Here is a 23,628-nt window from a genome sequence, read left to right on the forward strand (position 1 = left end):
CAACAATAATCCGCACAGATAGAGTGTCATGAAAATTAAACAGCCAATGATTGAGCTCTCCCCGTGTCTAAAGGCACTGTACCTGCTATGTCTACAACTCTGTCACGACACGCAGTAAACTCACGGAAAGACACCTCTGAGCAGCTTCTTTAGACAAATAATGTTAGTCACTGTGGACTGATTTGCTGTAAAGTGGAAAGAACAAATTAAACAGACAAATGACAGAATCCTCTATAAATATCTGTTCCAAACCGTAGTTATATCAGGACCTTGCTGAGATGGAATGATAACGCACAGACGCCTAATCTTAGCAGGCTAATGCCATAAGCTGAAAATAACTCACCTAAGAATAGCTGACCCACAGAATAAGCAAGAAGCCCGATTTCAGGCGCTCTGTATAGCTGTTGTTTGGCTCGTAAGCCGCTAAAGTCAAAGGAAGAAAGCTCTGCTCCTGTAGCCTGATAGTCAAATAACCTGCTCTATTGACAGACGTGGAATGTGTCATCTCTGTGTCATCCCCAGGACTTATTTTTAAATCTTTTCACGTTTACTCCACTGCCTCTTCGTGTTTTCAGTTTGCTTGCCTGAATCTTTTTGGTATTTTTAAAAGGTACATTTCACTCTGGGTTTTTAGTGGTTTTTTTTTTTTTTTTTGGATATGCTTAAAAAAATCTTACTGTACATGAAACTAAAATTATTCAACATCCTGTTCCTCACATCGTGGGCTTATTTCAGAAGTAGTAACAACTCAGTGGTCATAGCACATTAAATTAAGCGCTGGTATGACTTTGCCATTACTCATGCTTCCCAGCGATTCACACAAGTATGGAGTTTTTTTTAACTCTAAACTAATTTCGCCAAACATGTTTTGAATTTTATCAATAGCCGCTTTGAGAAAAAAAACAAAAACCCAATGCAAAAAAGGTGTGACTCATCTTTCGACAATACAGAGAATAGAGCTTACTCATACTGATGTCATGTACTCAATTCAATTCTCAGGTCAGAAATAGAAACAGTCGAGAGAGAAACCTTTCACATGTCCCCTCAGTATTTCTATCACAGTTCTTCCTGTTCCCTGAAAAGTGCATGCTGACATGGAAGCTTGAAAAACACAGCATCCCTGTCATGTTCACACTGACTCGTTTCAGACAAGCAGAGCATGGGAACAGCGTTAACACATTCTCTCATTTTAGCAGAGCACTTTTTAACTCAAAGCGTCCTCTGCGTCTAAATAGAGAAGCACAATATTTAAAGCGGCGCATGTTATCACAAGCTTAAATACCTCGATTCAGGAAGAAGTGCCTGGTCGTACCACGCTGCTGTGCTGAGAAGCTTTGAGTTCTCTTCTCGCACAGAAAGAGAGAGATCGGGCGAGCGCAAAGAGTTGAGAGTACGGGAGAGTGAGAGAGAGGGACAGAGCGAATGTGTGCACGAGAGGCACAGTGGATGTAAGACAGCAGGGAAGTAGGAAGAGATTTAAAGACAGAGGGGAGACAGAGATTGGGATGCAAAGACGGTGGAAAAAGAAGGATAAGGCATTCCTCAAGGGGAGTGGAAACGCCAGGCTGTGTGATCACCTGAGTTGTTCACGTTGTGCATCTTGCTCGGGTTGGGGAACTGCTGGTGTCCAACGCGCCCTTCTGTTGTGGAGAAACTTGACTCGCCCTCGTAAATCGTCTGCAGCATACTCCACTCAGCACTCAAGTCTCATTGCAAGCCTTGTGTTTCCTGACACCAAGAGCCAACCCTCAGCCACTCCAGGGGAGAGACCACGACAACAGGCAACTCTCTCCCTTCCTCTGTCTCCTCCTCTGAGAAACTACTCTCACTGAAGCGCAATAACACAAGCAGCATACACTCTCTCTGCAGGGCTGGTACTCTCCCGGGTGCCCTGCTTTAGTCTGTTCCAAACACTAACACTGTGTTTGGAGAAGAATCCAGCTTCTTTTCCTATTTGCCTCTCTCTCTCTCTCTCTCTCTCTCTCTCTCTGTGTCTCTCTGTGTGATTTTTCTTCTTCCTCTCTCTTCAGCAAACTGACTGATCAGAGACTGAGAAAAAATGTAAAGCTGAGTTGCTAGGAAAGCCGTGTAGTGTGTACTGAGCACCTCGCAGAGGCAGTAATGCAAGCCGGGGAGGGAGCAAGCTTCATTTGCATGTGAATCAACAACTGCGTGGCCCACAGGTGACAGAAATAGAACAATGGCCAGCCCTGGCTAAAAATAGGTCAGGCGAGGCGCAGGGATTGGAGCAGCATTGATGCGTTTAAAAATACCACACCAAACACAGCTGTCTTCTTCAGCTCCTGCCAGAAGGCATGTCTCCTGACTCCCTCTCTGCAGATGGAGGCTTGAATCCTCTCTCTCTCTCTTTTCTGATTTGTTGAACCTGTCACTCTCTCTCTCTCTCTGACTCTATTTATGTCTTAATTTTGTCCTCTCAGGTATATGGATGGAATGATGCATTTTTGTTCTGATGTACCCGTGAGAGGGAAAGAAACTTTACATGTGCACTTGATAGCGGGGGTTTTGCAAAGCGACTGATTGCCTGTTATTATGAATCAAAAAACCAGTGAAATGGTGTATAAAATTTTTTTGCGATGGGGTATTTCGACAAATGCAACCAAACACCGGTGCTTTCAGGCGTAATCTGCATGTGTGACAAAAACGCAACAGGACGTGTTAAGACAAGCGAGACACCCAATGAACAGAGTGTTCATTTAAGATGATTTAACATGTGGAGTGTTACCTCATTGCATTAGCTCGGTATATGTGTGGGGTTCAGTGTGTATTCAGGGCAGTGATGCTACTCAGGAAGCATGCTTTCAGCTAACCAAGGAAGCCAACTGTAAGATGCCATAACAGCATGATCGTAATTACATAAACCTCTCAAACTGTGTCAAGAGCACTTTTCCAGGATTGCAAATCCCATTCCCTTGAAACACTCTTGATACTGTTTAATGGTGGATTTAAGAACAAACAAAACACTACACTCCCCATTTACAATCAATAGAACCTAAATTCTAAATTCAAGCACTAAGTGGCTATATATACTTGGATGTTTTTCATTAATATTACAAGACAAAGATCTATATAGTCCCACTGTAGCCCATAAAAGCCAAGTCACATGTTTTAGCTGACCACTGATGCAGGGCTGGGTTTGTGGCCAAGCAGCCTGTGCCTTTAAATTTTTCATCTTCCTTCATAATTTGACCTGTCCCCCAGCCAGGGGCGTGGAGCCAGCATGGCTATTTTTAGGTCCCGAGCTCTGACGACTGGGCTACAGAGACACAGAGAAGGAGTTTTACTGTGTTGTTTCAGCTGGACAAACATTTAACCCCTCAATCCTTTTTATCAAAGCACAAACCAAGAAGCCAAGAAGGAAATGCACAGCTTGCAGGCTCACCCCAGACACAAAACACAACTCTGGGGATAATGTTTGGGCATGTTGGCTGATTTGATTATTTATACACAGAGCCATCAGGAACTGTGTTTACAGTTTTTGGGGGGGGGTTATTTTTTTTATAGAAAACATATAATGGAACTCAGATTCAAAGAAAAACATATCTTCATATAATTTGTACAATAGTAAGAAAATTGCTTCTACAAAAACAATACCAACAGCACAAAACAATCAACGAATGACTGGGTGAAAGTTTATAACGCGAGTGATACTTTACAGAATAGGTAAACTCCAGACTGTGGTGGAATTTATGTTGGATATGTGAGCGATAACAAGCCTTCAAGTTCAAGGTAAGGATGGCTAAAGACCCAGAGCTCCATCTGTCACAGTATCCGTCACACCGGGCAAGCTCTGACCCCGTAGGCTGGCCTTAGTCATAGGCTAAAGCATAATTAATCAAGAGAGGAAGTAAAGCTGTCACGTGAATGACACTTATTATGACAAAGGGATTTCTATTTTAATGTCCTATTTTATCATATCCTATTTCTTCATCAAATCCTAAAATTAAAAGGCCTCTGTGCATTTTGCAACGTTCGTGTCTGTTTTCCACTATTACGCAACAAAATACTAAATTTAATATTTTTGCCATTGAGACGAATCATGTCTGGCTTAGTGTTATTTTTTGATTTAGTTCATTTTTTTATAGAAAGGACTACAAAAAAGTATACCCAGCTTTATGCTTCAGTTGTCCTACAAATGTAGGAAATACAAGCACATTTCTCTGCTCTATTACAGGGAGCAGACACACGTGATTAATTCCCGGTATCTTTTTGAAAAAAGTTCAGGTCAACCTGCCCTGGTGCACGTCAGAAAAACAAAACAGAAACGTTTCACTGGGACATGTTAGCGGAGATTAACCTACACTTTTTATTTATAACTAGCTTCCTGAGGCTGATGAGGGATTGTGGGATTGGAAATAGCTGTCCAATAGGCAGGGTCCAGTAAACCTGCAATGTGGCAAGCCCATTATAGCTCCTACTGCGTCACTGGCGGCCTTTGTCTACTTTAGTCCTATTAAAGCATTTAAGTGTGAACGTCAGCGTCCCTGCTGGAGAGCCACTCTACTCTGCTCTCGGGTGCCTGGGCTCGACTGTCTGTCACCTCCCTCATATCAAACACAAACTCTGTGTCTCTCTCCGTGTGTGTGTGTGTGTGTGTGTGTGTGTGTGTGTGTGTGCATGTTTTGTCACCAGAGCACTAATGTGGAGTGGGGAATTATTAGTGATGAGGGAACAAGTGGGCTAGATCAGTGAAGGGCTCATAGCGCTTTCCAAAATTAAATGAACGGCCATTATAAGCTGTTTTAAAGAACACCCTATACAAACATATAGCACCCATACACATTATCATTATGCTGTTGCCGTTTTTAGATTGACTCTAACTTTGTCAATTAAAGTGCAGCTTTCATGCTATGTGAAAAAAATAGAAATAACATGCTCTTAACCCGGTGATTTGTTTATTTCAAATGAGTCTACTCACATTACTACAATCACTGTGGCAGCTTCAAATCACCTCTTGAAGTTCTCTGGCATAATCACTATAGCACTGATGCCTTGTGACACACTGTGCATGATGAAACCCAGCAGGGAGGCAGAGTGAAGAAAGAAGGGAGCAGAAGTAAAGTGTTGCAACAGACATGGGAGGTGGACGAAGCTCACTCGTTCTAATTTGATCTGGCTAGGAAATGTCTTATTCTCCTTAACAGAGGATGACCTGCGTGTGGGAAGGAATGAGTCAGGTTTGCTTTGTTGTTCTCTGTTCTTTGAACTTCAAAGGCAACCATGCAGCTCAGTGGGGGTGGTAGCGGTGGGGGCGGGGGTCATCTACTGTTAAATAATCTGATTATACAGTGGATATCCAAGCACTCTTCCATGATCTTAATCGATAAACTACAAAATTCATTTTACCCACCTCCCTGGCTTCCTGCCTGCAATGGTTCAGATTTCATCATGTCACCTTGGGAGGACTGTGGCGGATGTTATCATTGTCGAGTGCTTATTTCTCCATTCAGAGGGGGATGCTCCTCCCCAGAGAGGAGTTACATAATAACAGCAACTTCTCATAAGTTACCATGCACCTCAATGGCACCACCCTCTCCCCTGAGCTTCGTCTCTCTAGTGGCCACCACGCAGCTCCAAGGGCACCCCTGGTACATGAGGGAAATTACCTCTCCACACCAATTACTTCACCACCCTCCATACGTCAGTCCCTGATGAGTCACCATTGCTAACTGTGGAAGAAATCCTAGATCAATTTATAGACTCATGCCAGTCTCCACATGAGCAGCGCAGCATACTCAGACCTCAGAAAATGTCCCAGCTGAAAGCCAGGGTTGAAGTTTTGTCACTTCAAAACAGCCCATTTTCCCTTTACCCTGTAGCCAGTCTCATAAAAGCACAAAGGCAATACAACTGCTGATTTGAAGGTAAAATCCAATTAGCCTGTACATCTGGGTGAGTTATGCGAGCATGTTTCCCCACTAATGATTCTGGGTGCTCTTGCTTTTATTGGGTTATTTTGTCTGGCTTCCTGTGGAATTTCCTGTTGGACTTTTCAGGGTGATATAGGTTGCACTTAACAGGTTGGATCGAATAACATGAAAAGCATTGAAAGGCGGTTATGTTTAGCAGTTAATGTTGAAACACTGCCGACAAAGTTTGGCAGTGCTGCTCCAAACACAAAAACAGGCATGCAGTTTTTGCATTTCATGTGAAGACTCTGTACGATCCAGACAACTAAACTGCATTTTCAACTAGATTTTGAAGTAAGCTTGTCTTCATCTGCACTGTGTTTGTAAAAAACATATTTTTTTGCAATCAGCATTTATGTTTATTGATTTTTCAAGCAGCCAATCATATATTAGACAGGGTGGAATCCATCGCCAAACAACTATTTTCTTGATCTAACCAAACACAAAGCTAAAGCAAAACTGTTAACTCAAATATAATATAAATAATATAAACGTATATGCAATATATATATATATATATAGATATATATAGATATAGATATATATAGATATAGATATGTATAGTGTCAAAAAATCCTGCATATTATGCCTCCATCACTTCATCTACCTCCTTATGTGGACATAGTCGATCGTCTAAAATGTAAGTTGGGGGGTTTTTTTGACGAGAACACAGTTTAGATATATTGGAAGGTACTTCTGTGATGGAAGTGTAATGAAAGGGTAAGAAAACAGAGAGAAGTAAAAAAAAAAAGAGAAGAAGAAAGTCTGAGAAATGCGAACCCTCTATCTGAGATGTAAGAGCAGACTGAACGATAAAAGGCAAAAACACAATTTCAAAGCATCCGTTTATTGTGAGCTGACATTGAGGTCAGTTTACTTTCAAACTTTGAATAGGTCCTTGATGCCATGCCTTCATCTGCTGCCACAGGCTTTCTAAAAATAGACATGTACCACAAAGGCACACTGGAAACAGAGGGCTGCTCTCAGTACTTTTACTGATCAATGTGCTCATCTCTGCTGGAAACCATTGATCCACTGTTTGTATCAAATTGACTATGTTGTTGTTGTACAGCTTCCATCCTACATGTACTCATGACAAGCCCGCTTTATGTTCTCCTTTGTTTCCTTTGCCAAGCACCATCCCTCATATTAACACAAACCATTGATCCTTTAAGAATATTGTTACATCAACAGGCTTAGCATTGATTAGACCTTCTGAAAGACAACTCTTAATGTCAGCTGGCATTTTAGTGCACTGTTAACTAATAAATATGAAAGGGCACTTTTTTGCCTGGAACCATACTGGGTAGAATCATTGCATCAGAGGCTTTCAGACCTACATCACTGAAAAGCCTGCAGAAGTCAAATGTGGCATCTGTATCACACAAACACAAGGCCCAAGTGCACACATGTGACTCTGATGGAATACAGCCAAGTTTAGCTGACCTTAGAAAATCCCTCAGGGATTAATAAAAACAAAGGTTGTCTGTTCAGAGGCATCCTTCTAATCCACATCCTGCTAGTCAAGCCCATTTATGAGTGGATAATCATAGCATCATCCCCCAAGTTGCCTTGGAGCTATTATTCTTAATATGATAACAAAATATATATTTTTTTGCTATCGCCACTGCTTTTGAGAAAACACATTTTATCGGGCCTGCTTGTCCTTTGGCAAATTATCAGCAGAGTTATTTCAGTCACAGAAAAAGTACAGACGGTTTTCACTCACAATTTTATTTTTAAGGGACAAATCTCACTTCTGAGACACGAGCATTATAAAAACACGCACATCGAGGAATATCTTGATAACACAGTAAAATGGATGTTGTTAAATAAAGCGCTCTGCGTGACTGGATTTGTCGATGACATTTAAAAGAATCCAACTAAACCTCATTCATGCATTTTAAAAGGTCCACCTGAAAAAAGTGCAACAGGAAATCCACTTTACTATGGGGAAGGGAGGGCTGACGCTTATTGTCCAAGCCACTTCCACCTACGCCATCACTTCTTTACTTGACCGCAGAACAGCTCCAGTACTCTCCTCCTGTGGTGTCTCAAAGGTCTCAGACACAACAATACCTCTGAAAAATAGCTCTTCCTCTGATTATAAAGGTAGAGCTCTGCATACCAGGAAATGCCCCACGGTGAATAAACCACCTCCGTTGCAATGTTAATGTCCGGGCTGCTTTATATGCATAAAGCTAGAGGGGCTCCACATGTATTTTTAAATGCTTTTGCTCAGGTGATCCTGCATTTCTGTGTTTGTGTATAACACATCATGTTGTACATCACATCATAGCGGTTTACACATTCGCATAACAAGCAAAAGATCTCTTGTTCGATCCCAGGGGAAGACACAAATCCCTTTGGGGTTGCTTCAGGAAGGGCGTCCGGCATTTGAAAACGCTCTGCTAAATCAAACATGCGGAGCTACCCGCTGTGGCGACCCCTTGTGAATAAGGGAGCAGTCGAAAGTAGCTTCTTCCTCTACTACAACATCATATTCATATACATTTATTTCACCATGGCAAAGTGCAACATTTTCATCCATTTATTTATGTATTCGCTCATTTCATGCAGCTAAAGATAAAGACTCATGTTCATAAGTACACTGTAAGAACAGTATTATACCTTGTGCTTCCTATGAGAATGTCCAAACGAGTCACACGGGTTTCTATTTCCTCTCTCCCCTGGGAGGCAAAGAAATAGTTCAGGGGTCATCTCACTTGTTTGTGCTACATTGGTGTGCATGTGTGTGTTGTGTAATATGAGTATTTACTCTCATTCTGTTTTAAATCTCCTCTCTATATTTTTTTGATTTTTTTTTATCTTCGTGTATAACACAACGTGTTGTACTCTGTGTAATTACATGGTTTGTAATAAAGATGATATTACAAATTTCTTATCCTTTCCTCTCTAAATCAGTTCTTCATATTTCATTGTTCTTTTGGGCTCATCAGTTTGGTTGTGACTGGAAAATCAAGCCGTAACTAAGGCTTGTAATTGTGGGACATTGTCCAAGTGGGGTAAAAACCTCTCGGTGGATCCTTCAGCAACAGTGCACCCTGCAGGTTGATTGAGAACAGAGACAAGAAATGTAGAAAGCAAGAACAGTCAGAGATGCTAGGTATATAACTGTGAACTTCCCAAAGCAATTTTCAAGGACAACAAAGACAAATACGCCGACACACAACCGAGAAAACAGGCAGAGTCACCACAGAGGTCCTCTACATATATACAAGTCAAGATCCAGTGCAAACAAACACTCATCTGCAGACAAACAGACAGCCCTGCATACCTGCATACACTCATCCACACTCATCCACACTTCTCCATAGTGTTGCCATCCTGCTGGGAGTGACCGCATCACTCCCGACCTTTTCCTTTCATCTCAGATCCAATGACCAAAATGACTTTTCAACCCAGCCGCTTCAATAACACAGAGCCTAACAAGCTTTGGCTGCCTCTTTCATAAAATATGTTAAAAAAAAAAATCCCAGCACAAAACAAAAGCTGTTACAGCTATGCGACCTCTTTGAAGCTGTGTGTGTAACAAAAAAAAAAAAATTTAAATAAAAGATATAATGAAGTGAACATTGATGTTTTCTTCTGAACTACAAAGTGTGGAGATTCCTGCTATTAAAAGAGCAAAACAGACCCGGTAGAAAGAAAAAACTCCAGGCATTCATAGCATCATTTTGCTTTTTTTTTGCTCCCCGTTCTAGTGCAATATGCTATTCATTGATGTTACTCTGTTCTTTTAAATGCATCTAAAGGGTGTGAATAAAACTCCCTTTTTTCTGTTGCCTTTAAGCCTCCCTTTTTAGAGCAACTCTTCTGAGATAATACTACTTGATACTAAAAGGGATCATTTAGAGGATGCTCTAAGGTTGTCAACTCAAAGGGGGTAAGAATTTTCTGTTTTGGAAACAGATGGGCTCTTAACCCTTTCACACCTATGAGACTACCAAGACCTTTATGTGGGCTTTACTTAGATATACAGCCAGTGTGTCCAATCTCTGTGTAATTCCTGGCTCCGTTTGTTCAGCACATTTCATGGGGAGGGGGTTGTGGCTATGAACTCTTGTAGACCTGTCACTAGCAGGATGGGTACCCGCACATGAAAGGAAACAACAAAGAGATGTTTAAATATGAGATATGGTAGGCCATTTTCACCTGCATAAGTTGATGGGATGGCAAGGATTGACAACTACCAGGCTTGTGAACTCTTGGTTTTGCCATCAAGGTAAACATCCTCACCCCTGTGACAGATTAGTGACAATCTGTCCGTGAGGCCGGGCACACATCGCATTCATCACATTTACTGATTTCACCTCAAAGCTCTCAAAGTCCTGTATCGTGTTAGGGCAGGGACACTGTCTATAGCACCTGTCATTGGCTGTACTGAGACGCAGACAAGTAAAGAGCAACAAAACAAGACCGGCAAAAGCCCTACTTAACGGACTTCAACCAAAGAATTAAAATGTCTGTAAGGAGAAAAAAGCAGGACACTGACAGAAAGCGCTGCATATTAATCTATCTTAAATACTCGAGGCAGGAGCCTTAAATTTCCCAATTTTTCATCCACACAAGAGGCCTCTCAGAGACATGAATGATTCATCTCTCCAACTCCTTTTAGACAAGAAGTGAAAATAAATGGAAGTAGGATCCCCCAGAGAGCCTAGGGGTCTACAGTGGGGCTGGATGAACAACACTGAGAACAGCAGGCTAAACCCACCAAAGCTCTGTATCTCTGCTACAACAGGAGCTGTACTCTCCCTCTGGGTTAGAGCTCTCTTACTATAAAGAGAGAAAAATATTCCTCACCCATACTCCACTACTTATTCAGTCCTGGCTCTAGATCGGCACTGTGAGACTTTTCCACACATATAAGAGAATCGGTATGTTTTTTTTGACTGAACAAGAGTTATATTTATAATTCTGTGTATGCAGATTAGGCTTTTGACTTGAAAGTGATTTAAATGTTTCCTGGGAATGTCATGCATTGACTGGAGTTGTTGTTAATGACCTGAAACAGCAAATTAAATAAATAATAGAAACAAGACCCTAAGAGTGCGAGTGAGGAAAAACGCACTTTGGAGATGGATTTTGTGGGCTACATTCAGTTTGTCTGCACAGCGTCCGGTCTTCTCAGGCACACACTGGAACAGCAGCCAAGAGCAGCAAAATAAATAAAGGTGTGAATAAGACTCTCCATTTCATTTTCATGACAACACACTAAGATAAAGCCCAGGACTGTCCTCCACATTATTCTGTTTAACCTCAAAACACATACAGGACAAAGCACAAAGAGAAGAGGCTAATGAAAAACAGAACTTTCGGCCAATAAAAACTATAATGTCACATCACTTAGGTTGTCGGGGGGTGGGGGGGGTGGAGTGGGTCTGTTAGGTTTGTTCAATATTCAGATGATGAGACTCTTTACAGGCTTCAAGTGGGCTATAAAAACAATCTCATAAGGTGCGGCCACAGCTGCTCATTGTGATTCCTTGGCAGATCTTTTCTGACTGTCTTCTAACATTGCGAGCATTGTTCCTAATATAATGAGGCACAACTCCTGAGCAGCTGAAGGATATGCCTTGTACACTGACACCTTCCATTCATGATGCAATCTGTCTTAATCTTTTCAATAACCAAGAGAAATAGTCCTGTTTCAAGTGAAAATGTAAGAAAGAAGCTAATAAGCTATTGACCTTGATGCTCTTGTTCTTATATGTACCTTATGTAGATTCAAGCAATACTAATCCTCTGGCAAGCCCTCACAACCTTTTGTTTAATAAAGACTGTGCTGATTTTAACAATGAGCCGCTGCAGAACAGAGAGCGGCACCTTCCTCTGGGCATCAACAACACCCCTCCTCCCACGAAAACTCACTGACCCAAACCCATTTTTTCCAGTCTAAGAGAAATGTCAAGTCCAGGCCTAGAACTCGTCTCTTTGAAGGGAACATAGCAGCCAAATATAGCCCGCTCGCCTCTATGCCTCCTGACATACATCAGGCTCTACGGGTTCTGCTACCAGTGGTTAAATTTGGCACACTGTCATGTAGTCACTTACTATTAAACATCCTAACTATACAAAGAAAATTATAAGCGAGCAGTCGAGTGTACACTGTTGCCTGGTAACCTAATGCCATGTTGGGGATTCATCTTGTTATGGAACAGAAAGCACTTACAGCCAAAGCCAATAATAGATCCTGGACCACACAAAAATAGTTTAAGGGTGTCAACAGGCATGGCCATCATGAAGCTGAGAAACATATCATGAGAGGTGTATGGTTAAGAAACACATGTCACTTGGTGTGTGTTTTTAGGAATTGCTTAAGTGTTTCTGTAACTGCAGTCATTGGCGAAATTACATAATTATGGTTCATCTGTCATTATGAGTGGAATGATGGATGAAATGAGAGCTTATTTCCAAGTGTGAAATGCTGCTAAAGAAGACATTATGCTGACTGCCACTGGCGGCTGGGTAAAAATTACTAATGCTGTTTTTAAGGCTTTTTGGATCCAGCAGAATTACATAAATGTCCCCCGACTTCTGAAATATGTAAATCATGACAAACTTGTGAGGCATGATTTACAGATTTTTTACACGTGACAGCCTCAAACAGACCTACAACAGTGCCTGTTTTTGATGTAGCTTTTAAGCATTCAACATAGGCTCATGACAATTAGACTACAAATCCTGCCTATCTTAAAAGAAAAACAGACACATATATATATATATATATATATATATATATATATATATATATATATATATATATATATATATATATATATATATATATATATATATATATATATATATATATATGTCACTACACTCACTGGCCACTTTATTAGGTATGCCTAGTCTAACGCTCATGAATGCAAACCTCTAATCAGCCTGTCACGTGCATTTAGGCACGCAGATATGTGATTAAAGGGAAGATGAGTATTTCAAAAAATGCCAAAGGTAATAAAAGAATGGACAGAATAGGATGTGAACAGTAACTCAAATAACCACCCATTACAACCAAAGGTATGCAGAAGAGCATCTCTAAAGCACTACACATTGCTGTAGCATTGTTTAAACATGACATCTTAACTGAGTGCTGTTGCTGACCGTGTCCATCCCTTTATGACCACAGTGTCCTCATCTTCTGACGGCTGCTTACAGCAGGATAATGCACCATATCACGAAGCTCAAATCATCTCAAACTGGTTTCCTGAACATGACAATGTGTTTGCTGTACTGGCCTCCACAGTCGCCAGAGCTCAAACCAACAAAGCACCATTGGGATGTTACTGGAACAGAAGATATGCATCATGTATGTGCAGCTGACAAATATGCAGAAACTGTCTGATGCTATCATGTCAACATGGACCAAAATCTCAGAGGAATGTTTCCAGCACCACAAGGAATCTATGACACAAAGAACTGAGGTAGTTCAAAAGGCAAAAAGAGGTCCAACCTGGTACTAGCCATTTTTTCTTTAGCTTGGCTTAGGAATTAAATATTTAACAGTGCTTAGGTTACACAAATATGTCAACATACTGTTTATAAATATTTATACTCTTACAAATGTTGAATATTGTAGCTCAGCAGCCTTTAACATTTCCAATCAATAAAATAAGTCTTATAAAACAAAAGATCCTGGCACTGATTAACATCCATGTGCTGTAGAGCTAAAGAGGACACATTGGTACAGCATACACATCCTCCTCATAATGATTGCTGCATTATTCCATACATTAAACTCTGTGTTTTCTAGTATCATCTTCTGAGGTAGTCATTTCTTGCTCTATGAAACTCAATGCTATCCGTACAGGAAGACCCTCCTTGTTTTATGTTTATGTGTTGTGGATGTTGGATTAAGTGTCTAAGGACCCTGGGAAGAATAGCTAAGGCCGACGCTGATGCTAATGGGGATCCTGATTAAACAAACAAACCTGTAATGACCATAATCTGGTCACAGAATATGAATGATACGGTGGCTAATATAATGAACGCGTTAAGGGCTTTTAATGTGTACTAAACAAATCAACACAAAATGCTCCCACTTTAATATTAAATTGGCAGCACCTGATTTGGAGGCCATTGTGGGCTATTAATGTATTCTGACATATGTGGACAAGAACGTTTGTTTTGGAGGAAATCATTTCACATGACAGAGGTACAAAGAACGTACACCTGAATTTTATTTAACTGAGTGAATGTAAATGAGAAGCAAAATTCAAAAACTGTGACCTGAGTTTTGCTGGTGAGATAATCAGGTGCCTCCAACAGGCCATTTACCATAGACGTCATAAATAAATAGCTGTTTCACAAAGCAAATGGCTTACCTGAATTTCTTCCAACTCTTGCTATGCTCGAGATATTTTAAATGTATTGCTAGACTGGCACGACGGCACACACATACCCATGCACAAAGGTGCCCAATTGTGTTTTTCCTACGTCTTTGTGCGCAATTGAGGCAGAAGATTAGCTCTATCATTCTGTCATGTCATACTTTCATCCAGCACAAAACACCACCGCATTCTTTTTCTCTATTAGAACTGCAATTTATGCTGCGTGACATGAAGGCTGCCTTCACGCTGTCACGGTCAGTCGAGGATGGCACACAAACACAGGAAATAAATCCACAGTGACAAAGCGTAATTCATCACTTTCATCACTTCAGTTGTGGGGAAAAAAAAAAAAAAAACAGGAGAAAAAAAGGAAAAGGCATTGTATTCGCTCCACTTTGACAAACAAGCTCACTCCCACTTCTTATGTCATCGCTGGTAGCAGCTGACAGATTACTCTGCAGCATCAACAGAATATTTTTACTGATACAAATCTGGCAGACGTCAGCTATAGGACAATGATAATATTCTGCTATAGTTAACATGCATCGCACAGCGGGGAACTCGTGCAACACGCTGCTTCTGTGAATAGTTCTTGCCAAGAGAATAGCTGAACATGGTAACTTATCAAGTCCAGTGAATAATTCACAGATGCCTGCCAAAATTTGTTCTATCAAAAACATTTTGTCTCATTAACACATTCACTGGTACTATGAAATTATGTGTTAGGCTAAGTGTAAGGTGCTGTTAAAATGACTTTCTCTCCCTGACACAGCTCAGATGGTACCTGCCCCCTCAAGCCATCTGAGCAGTGTAGACATCTGTGAGCATTAACCTGCCAAGAACAAGTCTAATGTAAAAATATCATAAATATTCTGAGATGGAAAGACAGCTGAAGGGTCATTTTGACTGGCTGTGAAAGGCTTTTATGTCAACTTTGAGCCAAGTTTTTCTTGTCTAAGTGAAAATGTCATGTGTACACTGGAGGCTCTGTGCTTCTTGTGTTTTCCCTTTTACCTCGCTCTGAGAAGACTGAAACGCTGCTGTCAACACATGACACCTGGGGAAAGAGCACTGCTTACCAAAGCCATCTGCTCAAAGTTTTTGTTGGAGTGACAGGGTGTCCAGCAAAACAACTGAGAACCAAACAAACTTCATACACAGCACTGTCAGTTAACTTTCATTTAGTTACTGGCAGCTATTAAAATAAAATAGACTTTTGAGCCATCATGGATGTTGCCATGTTTTTATCTGCCTGTCTTGCGGTTTTGGTTCTTCATTATCTGTAAAGACAAGATGCAAAAAATAAGCTGTAGATTCATATCTGCATTTATCACATATGAAGTGCAGCAAGCTGAGAAATGTTTATCTTTGCAATCTTTTACTACTACACACTTTATTAGCTACACCTTACTAGTTCCAGGTTAGATTCCCTTTATGCCTTCTGAACTGCCTTAATTCTGCGTCGCATAGATTCAACAAAGTGCAATTTTGGTCCATATTGACATGACTGCATAACACAGTTGCTGCAGATTTATCAACTGCACATCCAATAATGTGACTCTCACCTTCAACCACATCCCAAAGGTGCTCTGTTGGATTGAGATCTGGCGACTGTGGAGACTATTTGACTACAGTGAATTTTTTGTAATGTTCAAATATGGGATGATCTGAAATTTTGGACGATACATTATCCGCCTGTAAGGAGCCATCAGAAGATGGGTAAACTGTGTTTAATAAAGGGATTAACATGGTCAGCAACAACACTAAGGTTGGCTGTGGTGTTTAAACGATATTCAGGTCATCCTAAGAGGTTCACAAGGTGCCGACAAAATACTCCCCACACCATTACACCAACAGCAACAGTCTGAATTGTTGATTCAAACCAAGATGGATCCATGCTTTTATGTTGTTTACCCCAAATTCTAATTGTACCATCCAGCAAAAATCAAGACTCAGACCAGGCGACTTTTTTCTTCCAATTTTCTGTTGTTCTGTTTTGAGATTCAATGTGTGTATCCACAGATGCTTTTCTCCACACTTTGTAACAAGTGGTTATTTAGGTTACAGTTGAGCGGTCTGGCCAGACTTCTCACTTAGGGAACTGCTGCTCACTGGATAATTTCTCTTTTTCAGACATTCCTTGTAGAGGTTGTTATGCAGCAAAATTTCAGTAGATCAGGAGTTTCTGAGATACTCAGACCAGCCTGTCTGGCACCAACAAACTCGGTACTTAAAAGACACTTAAGCCGCCATTCTGATGATCGGTTCAAACTTCAGTAGGTCATCTTGACCATGTCTACGTCCCTAAATGGAATGAGATGCTGCCATGTGATTGGCTGATTAGGTTTTCACATTAATGAGCAACTGAACCAGTGCAACTAATTAAATGGACAGCAAGTCTACACTCGGTTTTAGTGTATGCTAAAACTGAGAATACACAAGATTTTAAATGGAATCAAACTTTGTATAAAGACCCTTTTTGCAAAATATATAAAGAAAATCAAAGACGCAAACAAAGTGCAGTTCGACATGAACCTATGACGGCAATAAACGATATGAAATATTTAAAAATACTGCTTTCAATTTTGAACAAAATGTCCATATATAAAACACAAAAATTGAAGTGCTCAGATACACCATAAGATACTTTACTTGGCTATCTGATTTCTACCTATGAATCTATCTTACCAATTATATTATTAAAACACTGTTCACATGTTGAAGAACCAATAATACTGTTCTGATAATATTATAACAGTGTAATGAATCATTCTGCCTTGTGAGCATGTTCTGGGTAGACCTATGTACATTTTTTACGTCTTTTACTTGCAGTGGAGTATTTATTAGTGTCATTTGCTTGCTCCCTGCTCTGAATGCTTCTTTCACCTCTAATGTAAAGCAGCTCTGAGAATTAACCGAGTTCTGTGTTGAGATTTTTCTTTTCACAAACAGACTACTTAAAGTTCTAATTACACTCATAGTTTCTGCTCTTAACCCCGTGAGTGTGTCATTCCGCTCCTTAGGTAAAAGCTATACATATATTAGCCCGTCTAAGTAATGAGTAGTCTACTTTGTGACAAGGAGTGATGCAGTCTGGTTGGCTGACGAGTTCTTTAATAATGACTTTTACGCTTCAACCGACTTCGATGAGATCATACATTCGCAAGCGAGGCTATTTATAGACGCCAGCCTGCACTACAATACCCCACATCTTGGAACTAATAACAGTCTGCGAAACCAGGGATGATGAGGTCACTTAGTAATTCAGGGGGAAAAAAAACATTTCCAGTATTGTGGTTGTGTGAAGAATGTCACGAATTGCTCTTACACTCACAGTTCCGGTCCACTTTTACTGGCGGACTCACAATCGATTAGAGGACAACCACCTGTGACCGCAGAACAACGGTTAACCGTTCAAATATTAATGCGCTGACCTCGCTGTCTAGCATACTGTACAGCTCACTTGCCGTTAACATACAGCGTATCATTCTTACACAGCTGGCCGCTAAAACCTAAATATTAGTTAATACTTTGTTTGTACCCGCTAAGCTATCTTATGAAAGCTCTCACAAACTTTAAATATTTCACAGCAGCACTTGTATGAAACACACTACTTTTATACGTTTATTTTTTTTGTCACTTAGAAAGGCTGAATGAACTCTCTCACTACCTCGGGCGCACGGTTGAGGGTTTGATGTGCAGGATGTGAAGATAGCTGTCTGTAGGGGGATGAGGATGCAACGGGATGAAGCTATAAATAGCCTTAGCTACTTCGTCGAAACAGGGCATAAAAATCCCAGCCAGGGTAGTGGCAGACTGAGCAGTCTGTCTGCTCCACTGTCCTCTGATAATCGCAGTTGACGGAGAAACGAGGGCAGCTCCGGTCGCTGACTGTCCTCAGCAGGTGCACCGCTAACTTCATAAATCAACTTCCTTTGTGGAAAAAAGATCTTTTAACTGATGTTATAATTTGAGCTTCACAGCTAGTGTGCTAATAATCTGTGTAACTTTTACTCTTTTATTATCATTATCATTATTATTATTATTATGTTATCAGTGACTCTAATTAGAAATCAGAGCACTAGTAATGATAATAGGGCTTTGGGACACTAGCGCCTGTTGTGAAGGGGCTATTATTTTCTTGTTATTGCATAACATAAAATTCCAAATGTGAGTGTTTTGACAGCTGCATACACTTTGCAGTGATGCACCATCTAAAAATAGCACATACAGCGTCACAAGATCATTAAAATGGAAACAGCGCCATCTACTGGTAATTGCATTGGTTTAGTCCCAGTATCGTATATAACTTTGATAGGAATGCATTCAGCTATAAATTAAGAACATATTGACAAATGTTGAGATGCCTGGTTGTCAGACAGGTTTGTATTGCCATTTATTAAAAAAAAAAACACACACACACACACACTCTCAGTCACTGTTACTGTGCTCCTTCTCTTGCTTCAAAGTCATGAAGGAACAATGAAGCTGCACTGGCTTTGCATTTCCCTCCCCTCTTCTGGTTATATGATTACCATTTGGTAAAAAGGAGATGCTTTTATCTCAGGCAGGAACAATGCCTCACTGATTATGTGATTAGCAGAAATTATATGCAGATTTGTCACCGTCATAAATCTGCAGCTGTCTGTGGACTCACATTTTTATTTGTCACTTCAAAGCATTCTTCAGTAGCTTGCCTTATTTTACTGTTCAGACCCATGGATAAATGTCCTCCTTTTAAGAGAAGAACAAAGCCCAGATCATCTGTTTTCACCTTTCTTCCCACATAACTGCTCAGATGTTTTTATATGTCTCCAGTTTGGTCTTGTTCACCAAATCAATGCTACTTTAATTAATTTGAGGTCTTGCTGAGCTCTCTTCTCTACAAACATTAAGGAGACGATGTATAACTTGTTGAAAATCTAATCTTTGGGTCTATATCAGCACTCCAAGAACAGTGGTGGGAAACAGAGAGATGAAATCTCTTCCGATCTTGTCACTGTCCTCAAGCAGCTGGGACTGGCCCAGTGGGTGACACCACTTTCATCCCAGAATCCCTACTGTCCAGCTGTGTGCTATCTCTCATCCTGACATCTGGAGAGGCAGGGGCACAGCCAAATATCAGTGCATCTGAGGCATGATCCTGCAGCCTGCCTGTGTCTCTGCACGGGACCCCAGAGCTCGCATCTGGCCTCTAAAGACCATGTCATTTGTCAGCAATAATATGTGAGCTTTGTCTTCACAGATATGTATATATTCAACCAATCAGAATTTCTGCATTTGAACTGCTTGGGGAAAAATGCAGTGCTGTGAAAAACTATTTGCACCTCTCCTAATTTATTTATTCATTTATTTTTGATATGTACACAATATGAACGTGTACGTGTACATGTTTCTGATATCCTGAGAAAATGCGTTTTTACTGGCTTTCAATTATTGAGGGAAAGAACCTATCCAAACCTACCTGGCCCTGTGTGAAAAAGGAATTGCCCACACTTGTTAAATCAGAAAGGAGCTGTGATTAACCAGATTTTTTGCAAAGCCCAATTACTGCCAGACATATTGAATCAAGAAAACACTTAAATAGGACCTGTCTGACAAAGTACCGATCAAAAAGATCTTAAAATGCAACACATAATGCCACAATCTAAAGAAACTGAAGAACAAATTAGAAACAAAGATACTGATATCTACCAGTCTGAAAAAACCAAGAGAGATATGTATACTTAAAAAGAATTTTTATAACAGTCTCATCTGACATAAGTGCTGAGAGGACTTATTCTACTGGTTCTCTCATATTACAGTTTTTCTCAGTTGCTTTGGTGCATTTCTCACAACAGAATTAAACTTTGCACAATAGTTAGTTCAACCTCCACAACATGTAGTCGTTTTGGCACAACCTTGTGGCGGTTTCATGTTCATTTCGTCCAAAGGCAAATGCCTTTGGACATGAAGCAGTTGAGTAAGTACAAATATCTAAAGAATGGTCACTTTTGACTTGCTATTCATCACTATCTCCTTGCTTTTATCATGAATGTCACAATTATTTATACTTGTACCGCCTGAATAGTCATTGTCCATACAACTAATAGTCTTCATTTCATTGCTTGTGTCAGTGCACTCAAAATTGTTGAACATCTTGTCAAACAATTTGTACACCCATTTTGAAAACCCTATTTTTAAGGAGTTTCCATGAAAATCTCCATAAATTACTTTTCTCAGGTGAACCTTATCTCACACTAATGAAAATTGGTGTGTGTTACTCTTACTTGCAACCAATGAAAAGCCTCTTCTACCCAGTCACAGGTGAATCGCGTTACAGTATCCCCTACTCTACAAGTATATATATATAATGTAAACCAACAGACAGGATTGGCATGAGGTGCATACTGAATCTACAAAACTGCAGAACATGGAACGTCAGCCTTGTGGAAGAGGGGTGAGGATCGGTGGAGGACGAGGACAAAACCGGGTAAGAAGAGGCCAACCACATAGACACGTTCCTGACGAAATCAGGGCAACACTTGTGGATCATGTGATAAACCATGGCCTCACAATGGCCGAGGCTGGTCGAAGGGTGCAGCCAAATGTTGGGAGAACTACTGTAAGTTCTATTATTCAGACATTTCGTCGGGAAAACAGGTGAGCATACTGTAATGTAGTTATTCAGCACAAACTAATTTGCTCTGCACTTTCATAGTCATACAGGAGACTTGCATTCGGACATGACCTTATAGATCTTTACATATAGACGTACTGTAACTGAAGCGCAGACTTGGCCCAGGTGTGGCATAGTGTGCTGTGGTACAATACAGTAATGCTGTAAAGAAAGGAGTTTTGAATGATAGTCCTGTAACAATTACTGTAAGCATGTTTGCGCTTATTTATGTTTGTGTTTTTTCATCTGCATCTCAAAAAGGACTGCCAGACAACCTAGAAGAGGTGGAAGAGGTCCACTTTTGACTCTGCAGCAAGAGGAAAGAATTTGTGCAATGGTGGCTGCAAACAACGCTTTGAGACTGAGAGAAATACAAAGAACTGTCGTAGAAGATGACACCATCTTCGGAAATATTCAGTCAATATCAGTTTCCACCATAGACGGAGTCCTCAGACGGAATGAAATGTCCATGAAGCAATTGTACAAAGTACCATTTGAACGGAACAGTGATCGAGTGAAGGAGCTCCGTCACCAGTATGTACAGGTAAAACATGTTTGCATATGTACCTCTGTTTACTGTAAAAGTTTAGGCCATGTACTGCACTTACATTTATGCATGTTACTGTAATCCCATTTACAATTCACACTGTACAATCTGTTGTGCCAAATGCACCATTACAGACTTTTTTATTCTCATCCTTCGTATAGCGTATCCTGGAATTGGAGGCCAGGGAACCCCTGCACACGTTTGTATATCTTGTGAGCGGGATTCAATCTCGCAAAAGGCAGACGGCGTGGGACGAAATCACATTGGAGAAAGAGCCACCATTGATGTCCCAGGCCAACGAGGAGGAAATATTACAATGTGTGCAGCAATCTCAGGAAATGGCGTTCACACCCATATTCCTCGTATTGGTGCATACAATACACAACACCTGTTGGCTTTTCTGGATGCTCTTTATAGGGACCTAATCCCACAAAATGAAAGGGATGATTCTGGTGACAATCGGACAATGTATGTAGTGGTTTGGGATAATGTTAGCTTCCATCACTCTGCTGTAGTCAGGCAGTGGTTTGCAGCACACGACAGGATGCTTATGGAGTTTCTTCCTCCTTACACTCATTCCTAAATCCAATTGAGGACTTTTTCTCTTCCTGGAGGTGGAAGGTATATGACAGGCATCCACATACCCAAATGACCCTGCTAGCAGCTATGGATGCAGCTTGTGATGACATCACAGCAGAGTCCTGCAGAGGGTGGATTCGACACTCCAGAAGATACTTTCCCCGATGCATCGATAGAGCTGACATTCGCTGTGATGTTGATGCAAATATGTGGGCAGACAGACGGGAGCGTCTAGATATCCATGATTGATATGCAGCAGTGTCTGTTTTTTCAGTGGTTTTTTTTTTTTTGTTGTTTGTTTCATAACTACTGCAGTAAGGTTTACTGTCTAAGTGAGTTTGTTTGATTTACTGTATTTTCCCCAGTTGCACAATGCTGTGCAGTTTCAATTGAATATTATCAAGAGTGCATATGAAGTGTCTTGAGTTTCCTTTACAATTTATGGTTTTCAACATGCCATGCATGCTGTCCAGACTTGACATGTCATTGGGAAGCACCTACAAAGAAATTGGTCACAATAAGAACATGTTCAAACCATTTGATTTTGTGACCAAAGGTGCTGGTGTACTGACTTGTAATTGTGACAGCCCAGACACTTTGATATAAGTACTGGCTTTTGATGAATATATTATCTGTTTTGATTAAGGGACTTGCTTTGGAAGCATTGACTACTTATTTTGAGCAACTGACTTGCTTTTGAACAACTGACTTTTCTTTTTGATGAAGTGACTTACTTTTGCAAGTTATCCACCATGTTTTGCAGTTTGCACTAATTGTTTTGTGAAGAGCCTTAGTAGTGGTGCAGAGATCAATTCTGTTGTGAGAAATGCACCAAAGCAACTGAGGAAAAACTGTAAATCAGAAAGGAGCTGTGATTAACCAGATTTTTTGCAAAGCCCAATTACTGCCAGACATATTGAATCAAGAAAACACTTAAATAGGACCTGTCTGACAAAGTACCGATCAAAAAGATCTTAAAATGCAACACATCATGCCACAATCTAAAGAAACTGAAGAACAAATTAGAAACAAAGATACTGATATCTACCAGTCTGAAAAAAACCAAGAGAGATATGTATACTTAAAAAGAATTTTTATAACAGTCTCATCTGACATAAGTGCTGAGAGGACTTATTCTACTGGTTCTCTCATATTAATGACAAAAAGGTATATGATGATATACGTTCGGTGGGTTTTAGTGAATAGAGTCATATTGTAAAAATGGAAATCTAGCTCACAAAAAGAAACGTCTTCCTCAAAAATCTTAATTGAACCTTGAAAAAAATTACATTATACATATTGTCTCAAGCTATGGTTTAAAATATTCCTTCCAACCCTCAATTAATGTTTCTACTGTTTATGTTGTGCATTTACTTTAATATAAGAACATAGTCAAGTTTTTTTTATTCCATATCAAAAGCTTCAGGTTATTAGGTTATTTTATATTTTTTTGTAGTATATATTCTTCGTTCTCTGGCTGTCTCTTTTACAAGCACGTCCCCCACAAGGGGTCCTGTAAACAAGAAGAATGTAAATACAAGGTCAGGGGGCAGTTTT

At 40.3% G+C, this 23,628-nt stretch overlaps 1 protein-coding gene across 3 annotated transcripts in view; it reads right to left on the bottom strand.

Moving 5' to 3' along the window:
- hdac9b (histone deacetylase 9b) overlaps positions 1–23,628 on the bottom strand; it is a 44,968-nt gene that overhangs the window by 19,120 nt on the left and 2,220 nt on the right. Inside the window, exon 1 of one of the 3 annotated variants that reach the window (XM_031746280.2) lies at positions 1,578–2,247. The exons of 1 other annotated variant lie outside the window; for it this stretch is intronic. In XM_031746280.2, the coding sequence (XP_031602140.1) occupies positions 1,578–1,686 (109 nt within the window). In that variant the 5' untranslated portion in view covers positions 1,687–2,247. Of the gene's footprint in view, positions 1–1,577; positions 2,248–23,628 lie in introns of those variants that run through there. One more of the 3 variants, XM_039619239.1, reaches the window with a different exon arrangement.

The sequence above is a fragment of the Oreochromis aureus genome, linkage group 11, assembly GCF_013358895.1.
Source record: "Oreochromis aureus strain Israel breed Guangdong linkage group 11, ZZ_aureus, whole genome shotgun sequence".
Lineage (NCBI taxonomy): Eukaryota > Metazoa > Chordata > Actinopteri > Cichliformes > Cichlidae > Oreochromis > Oreochromis aureus.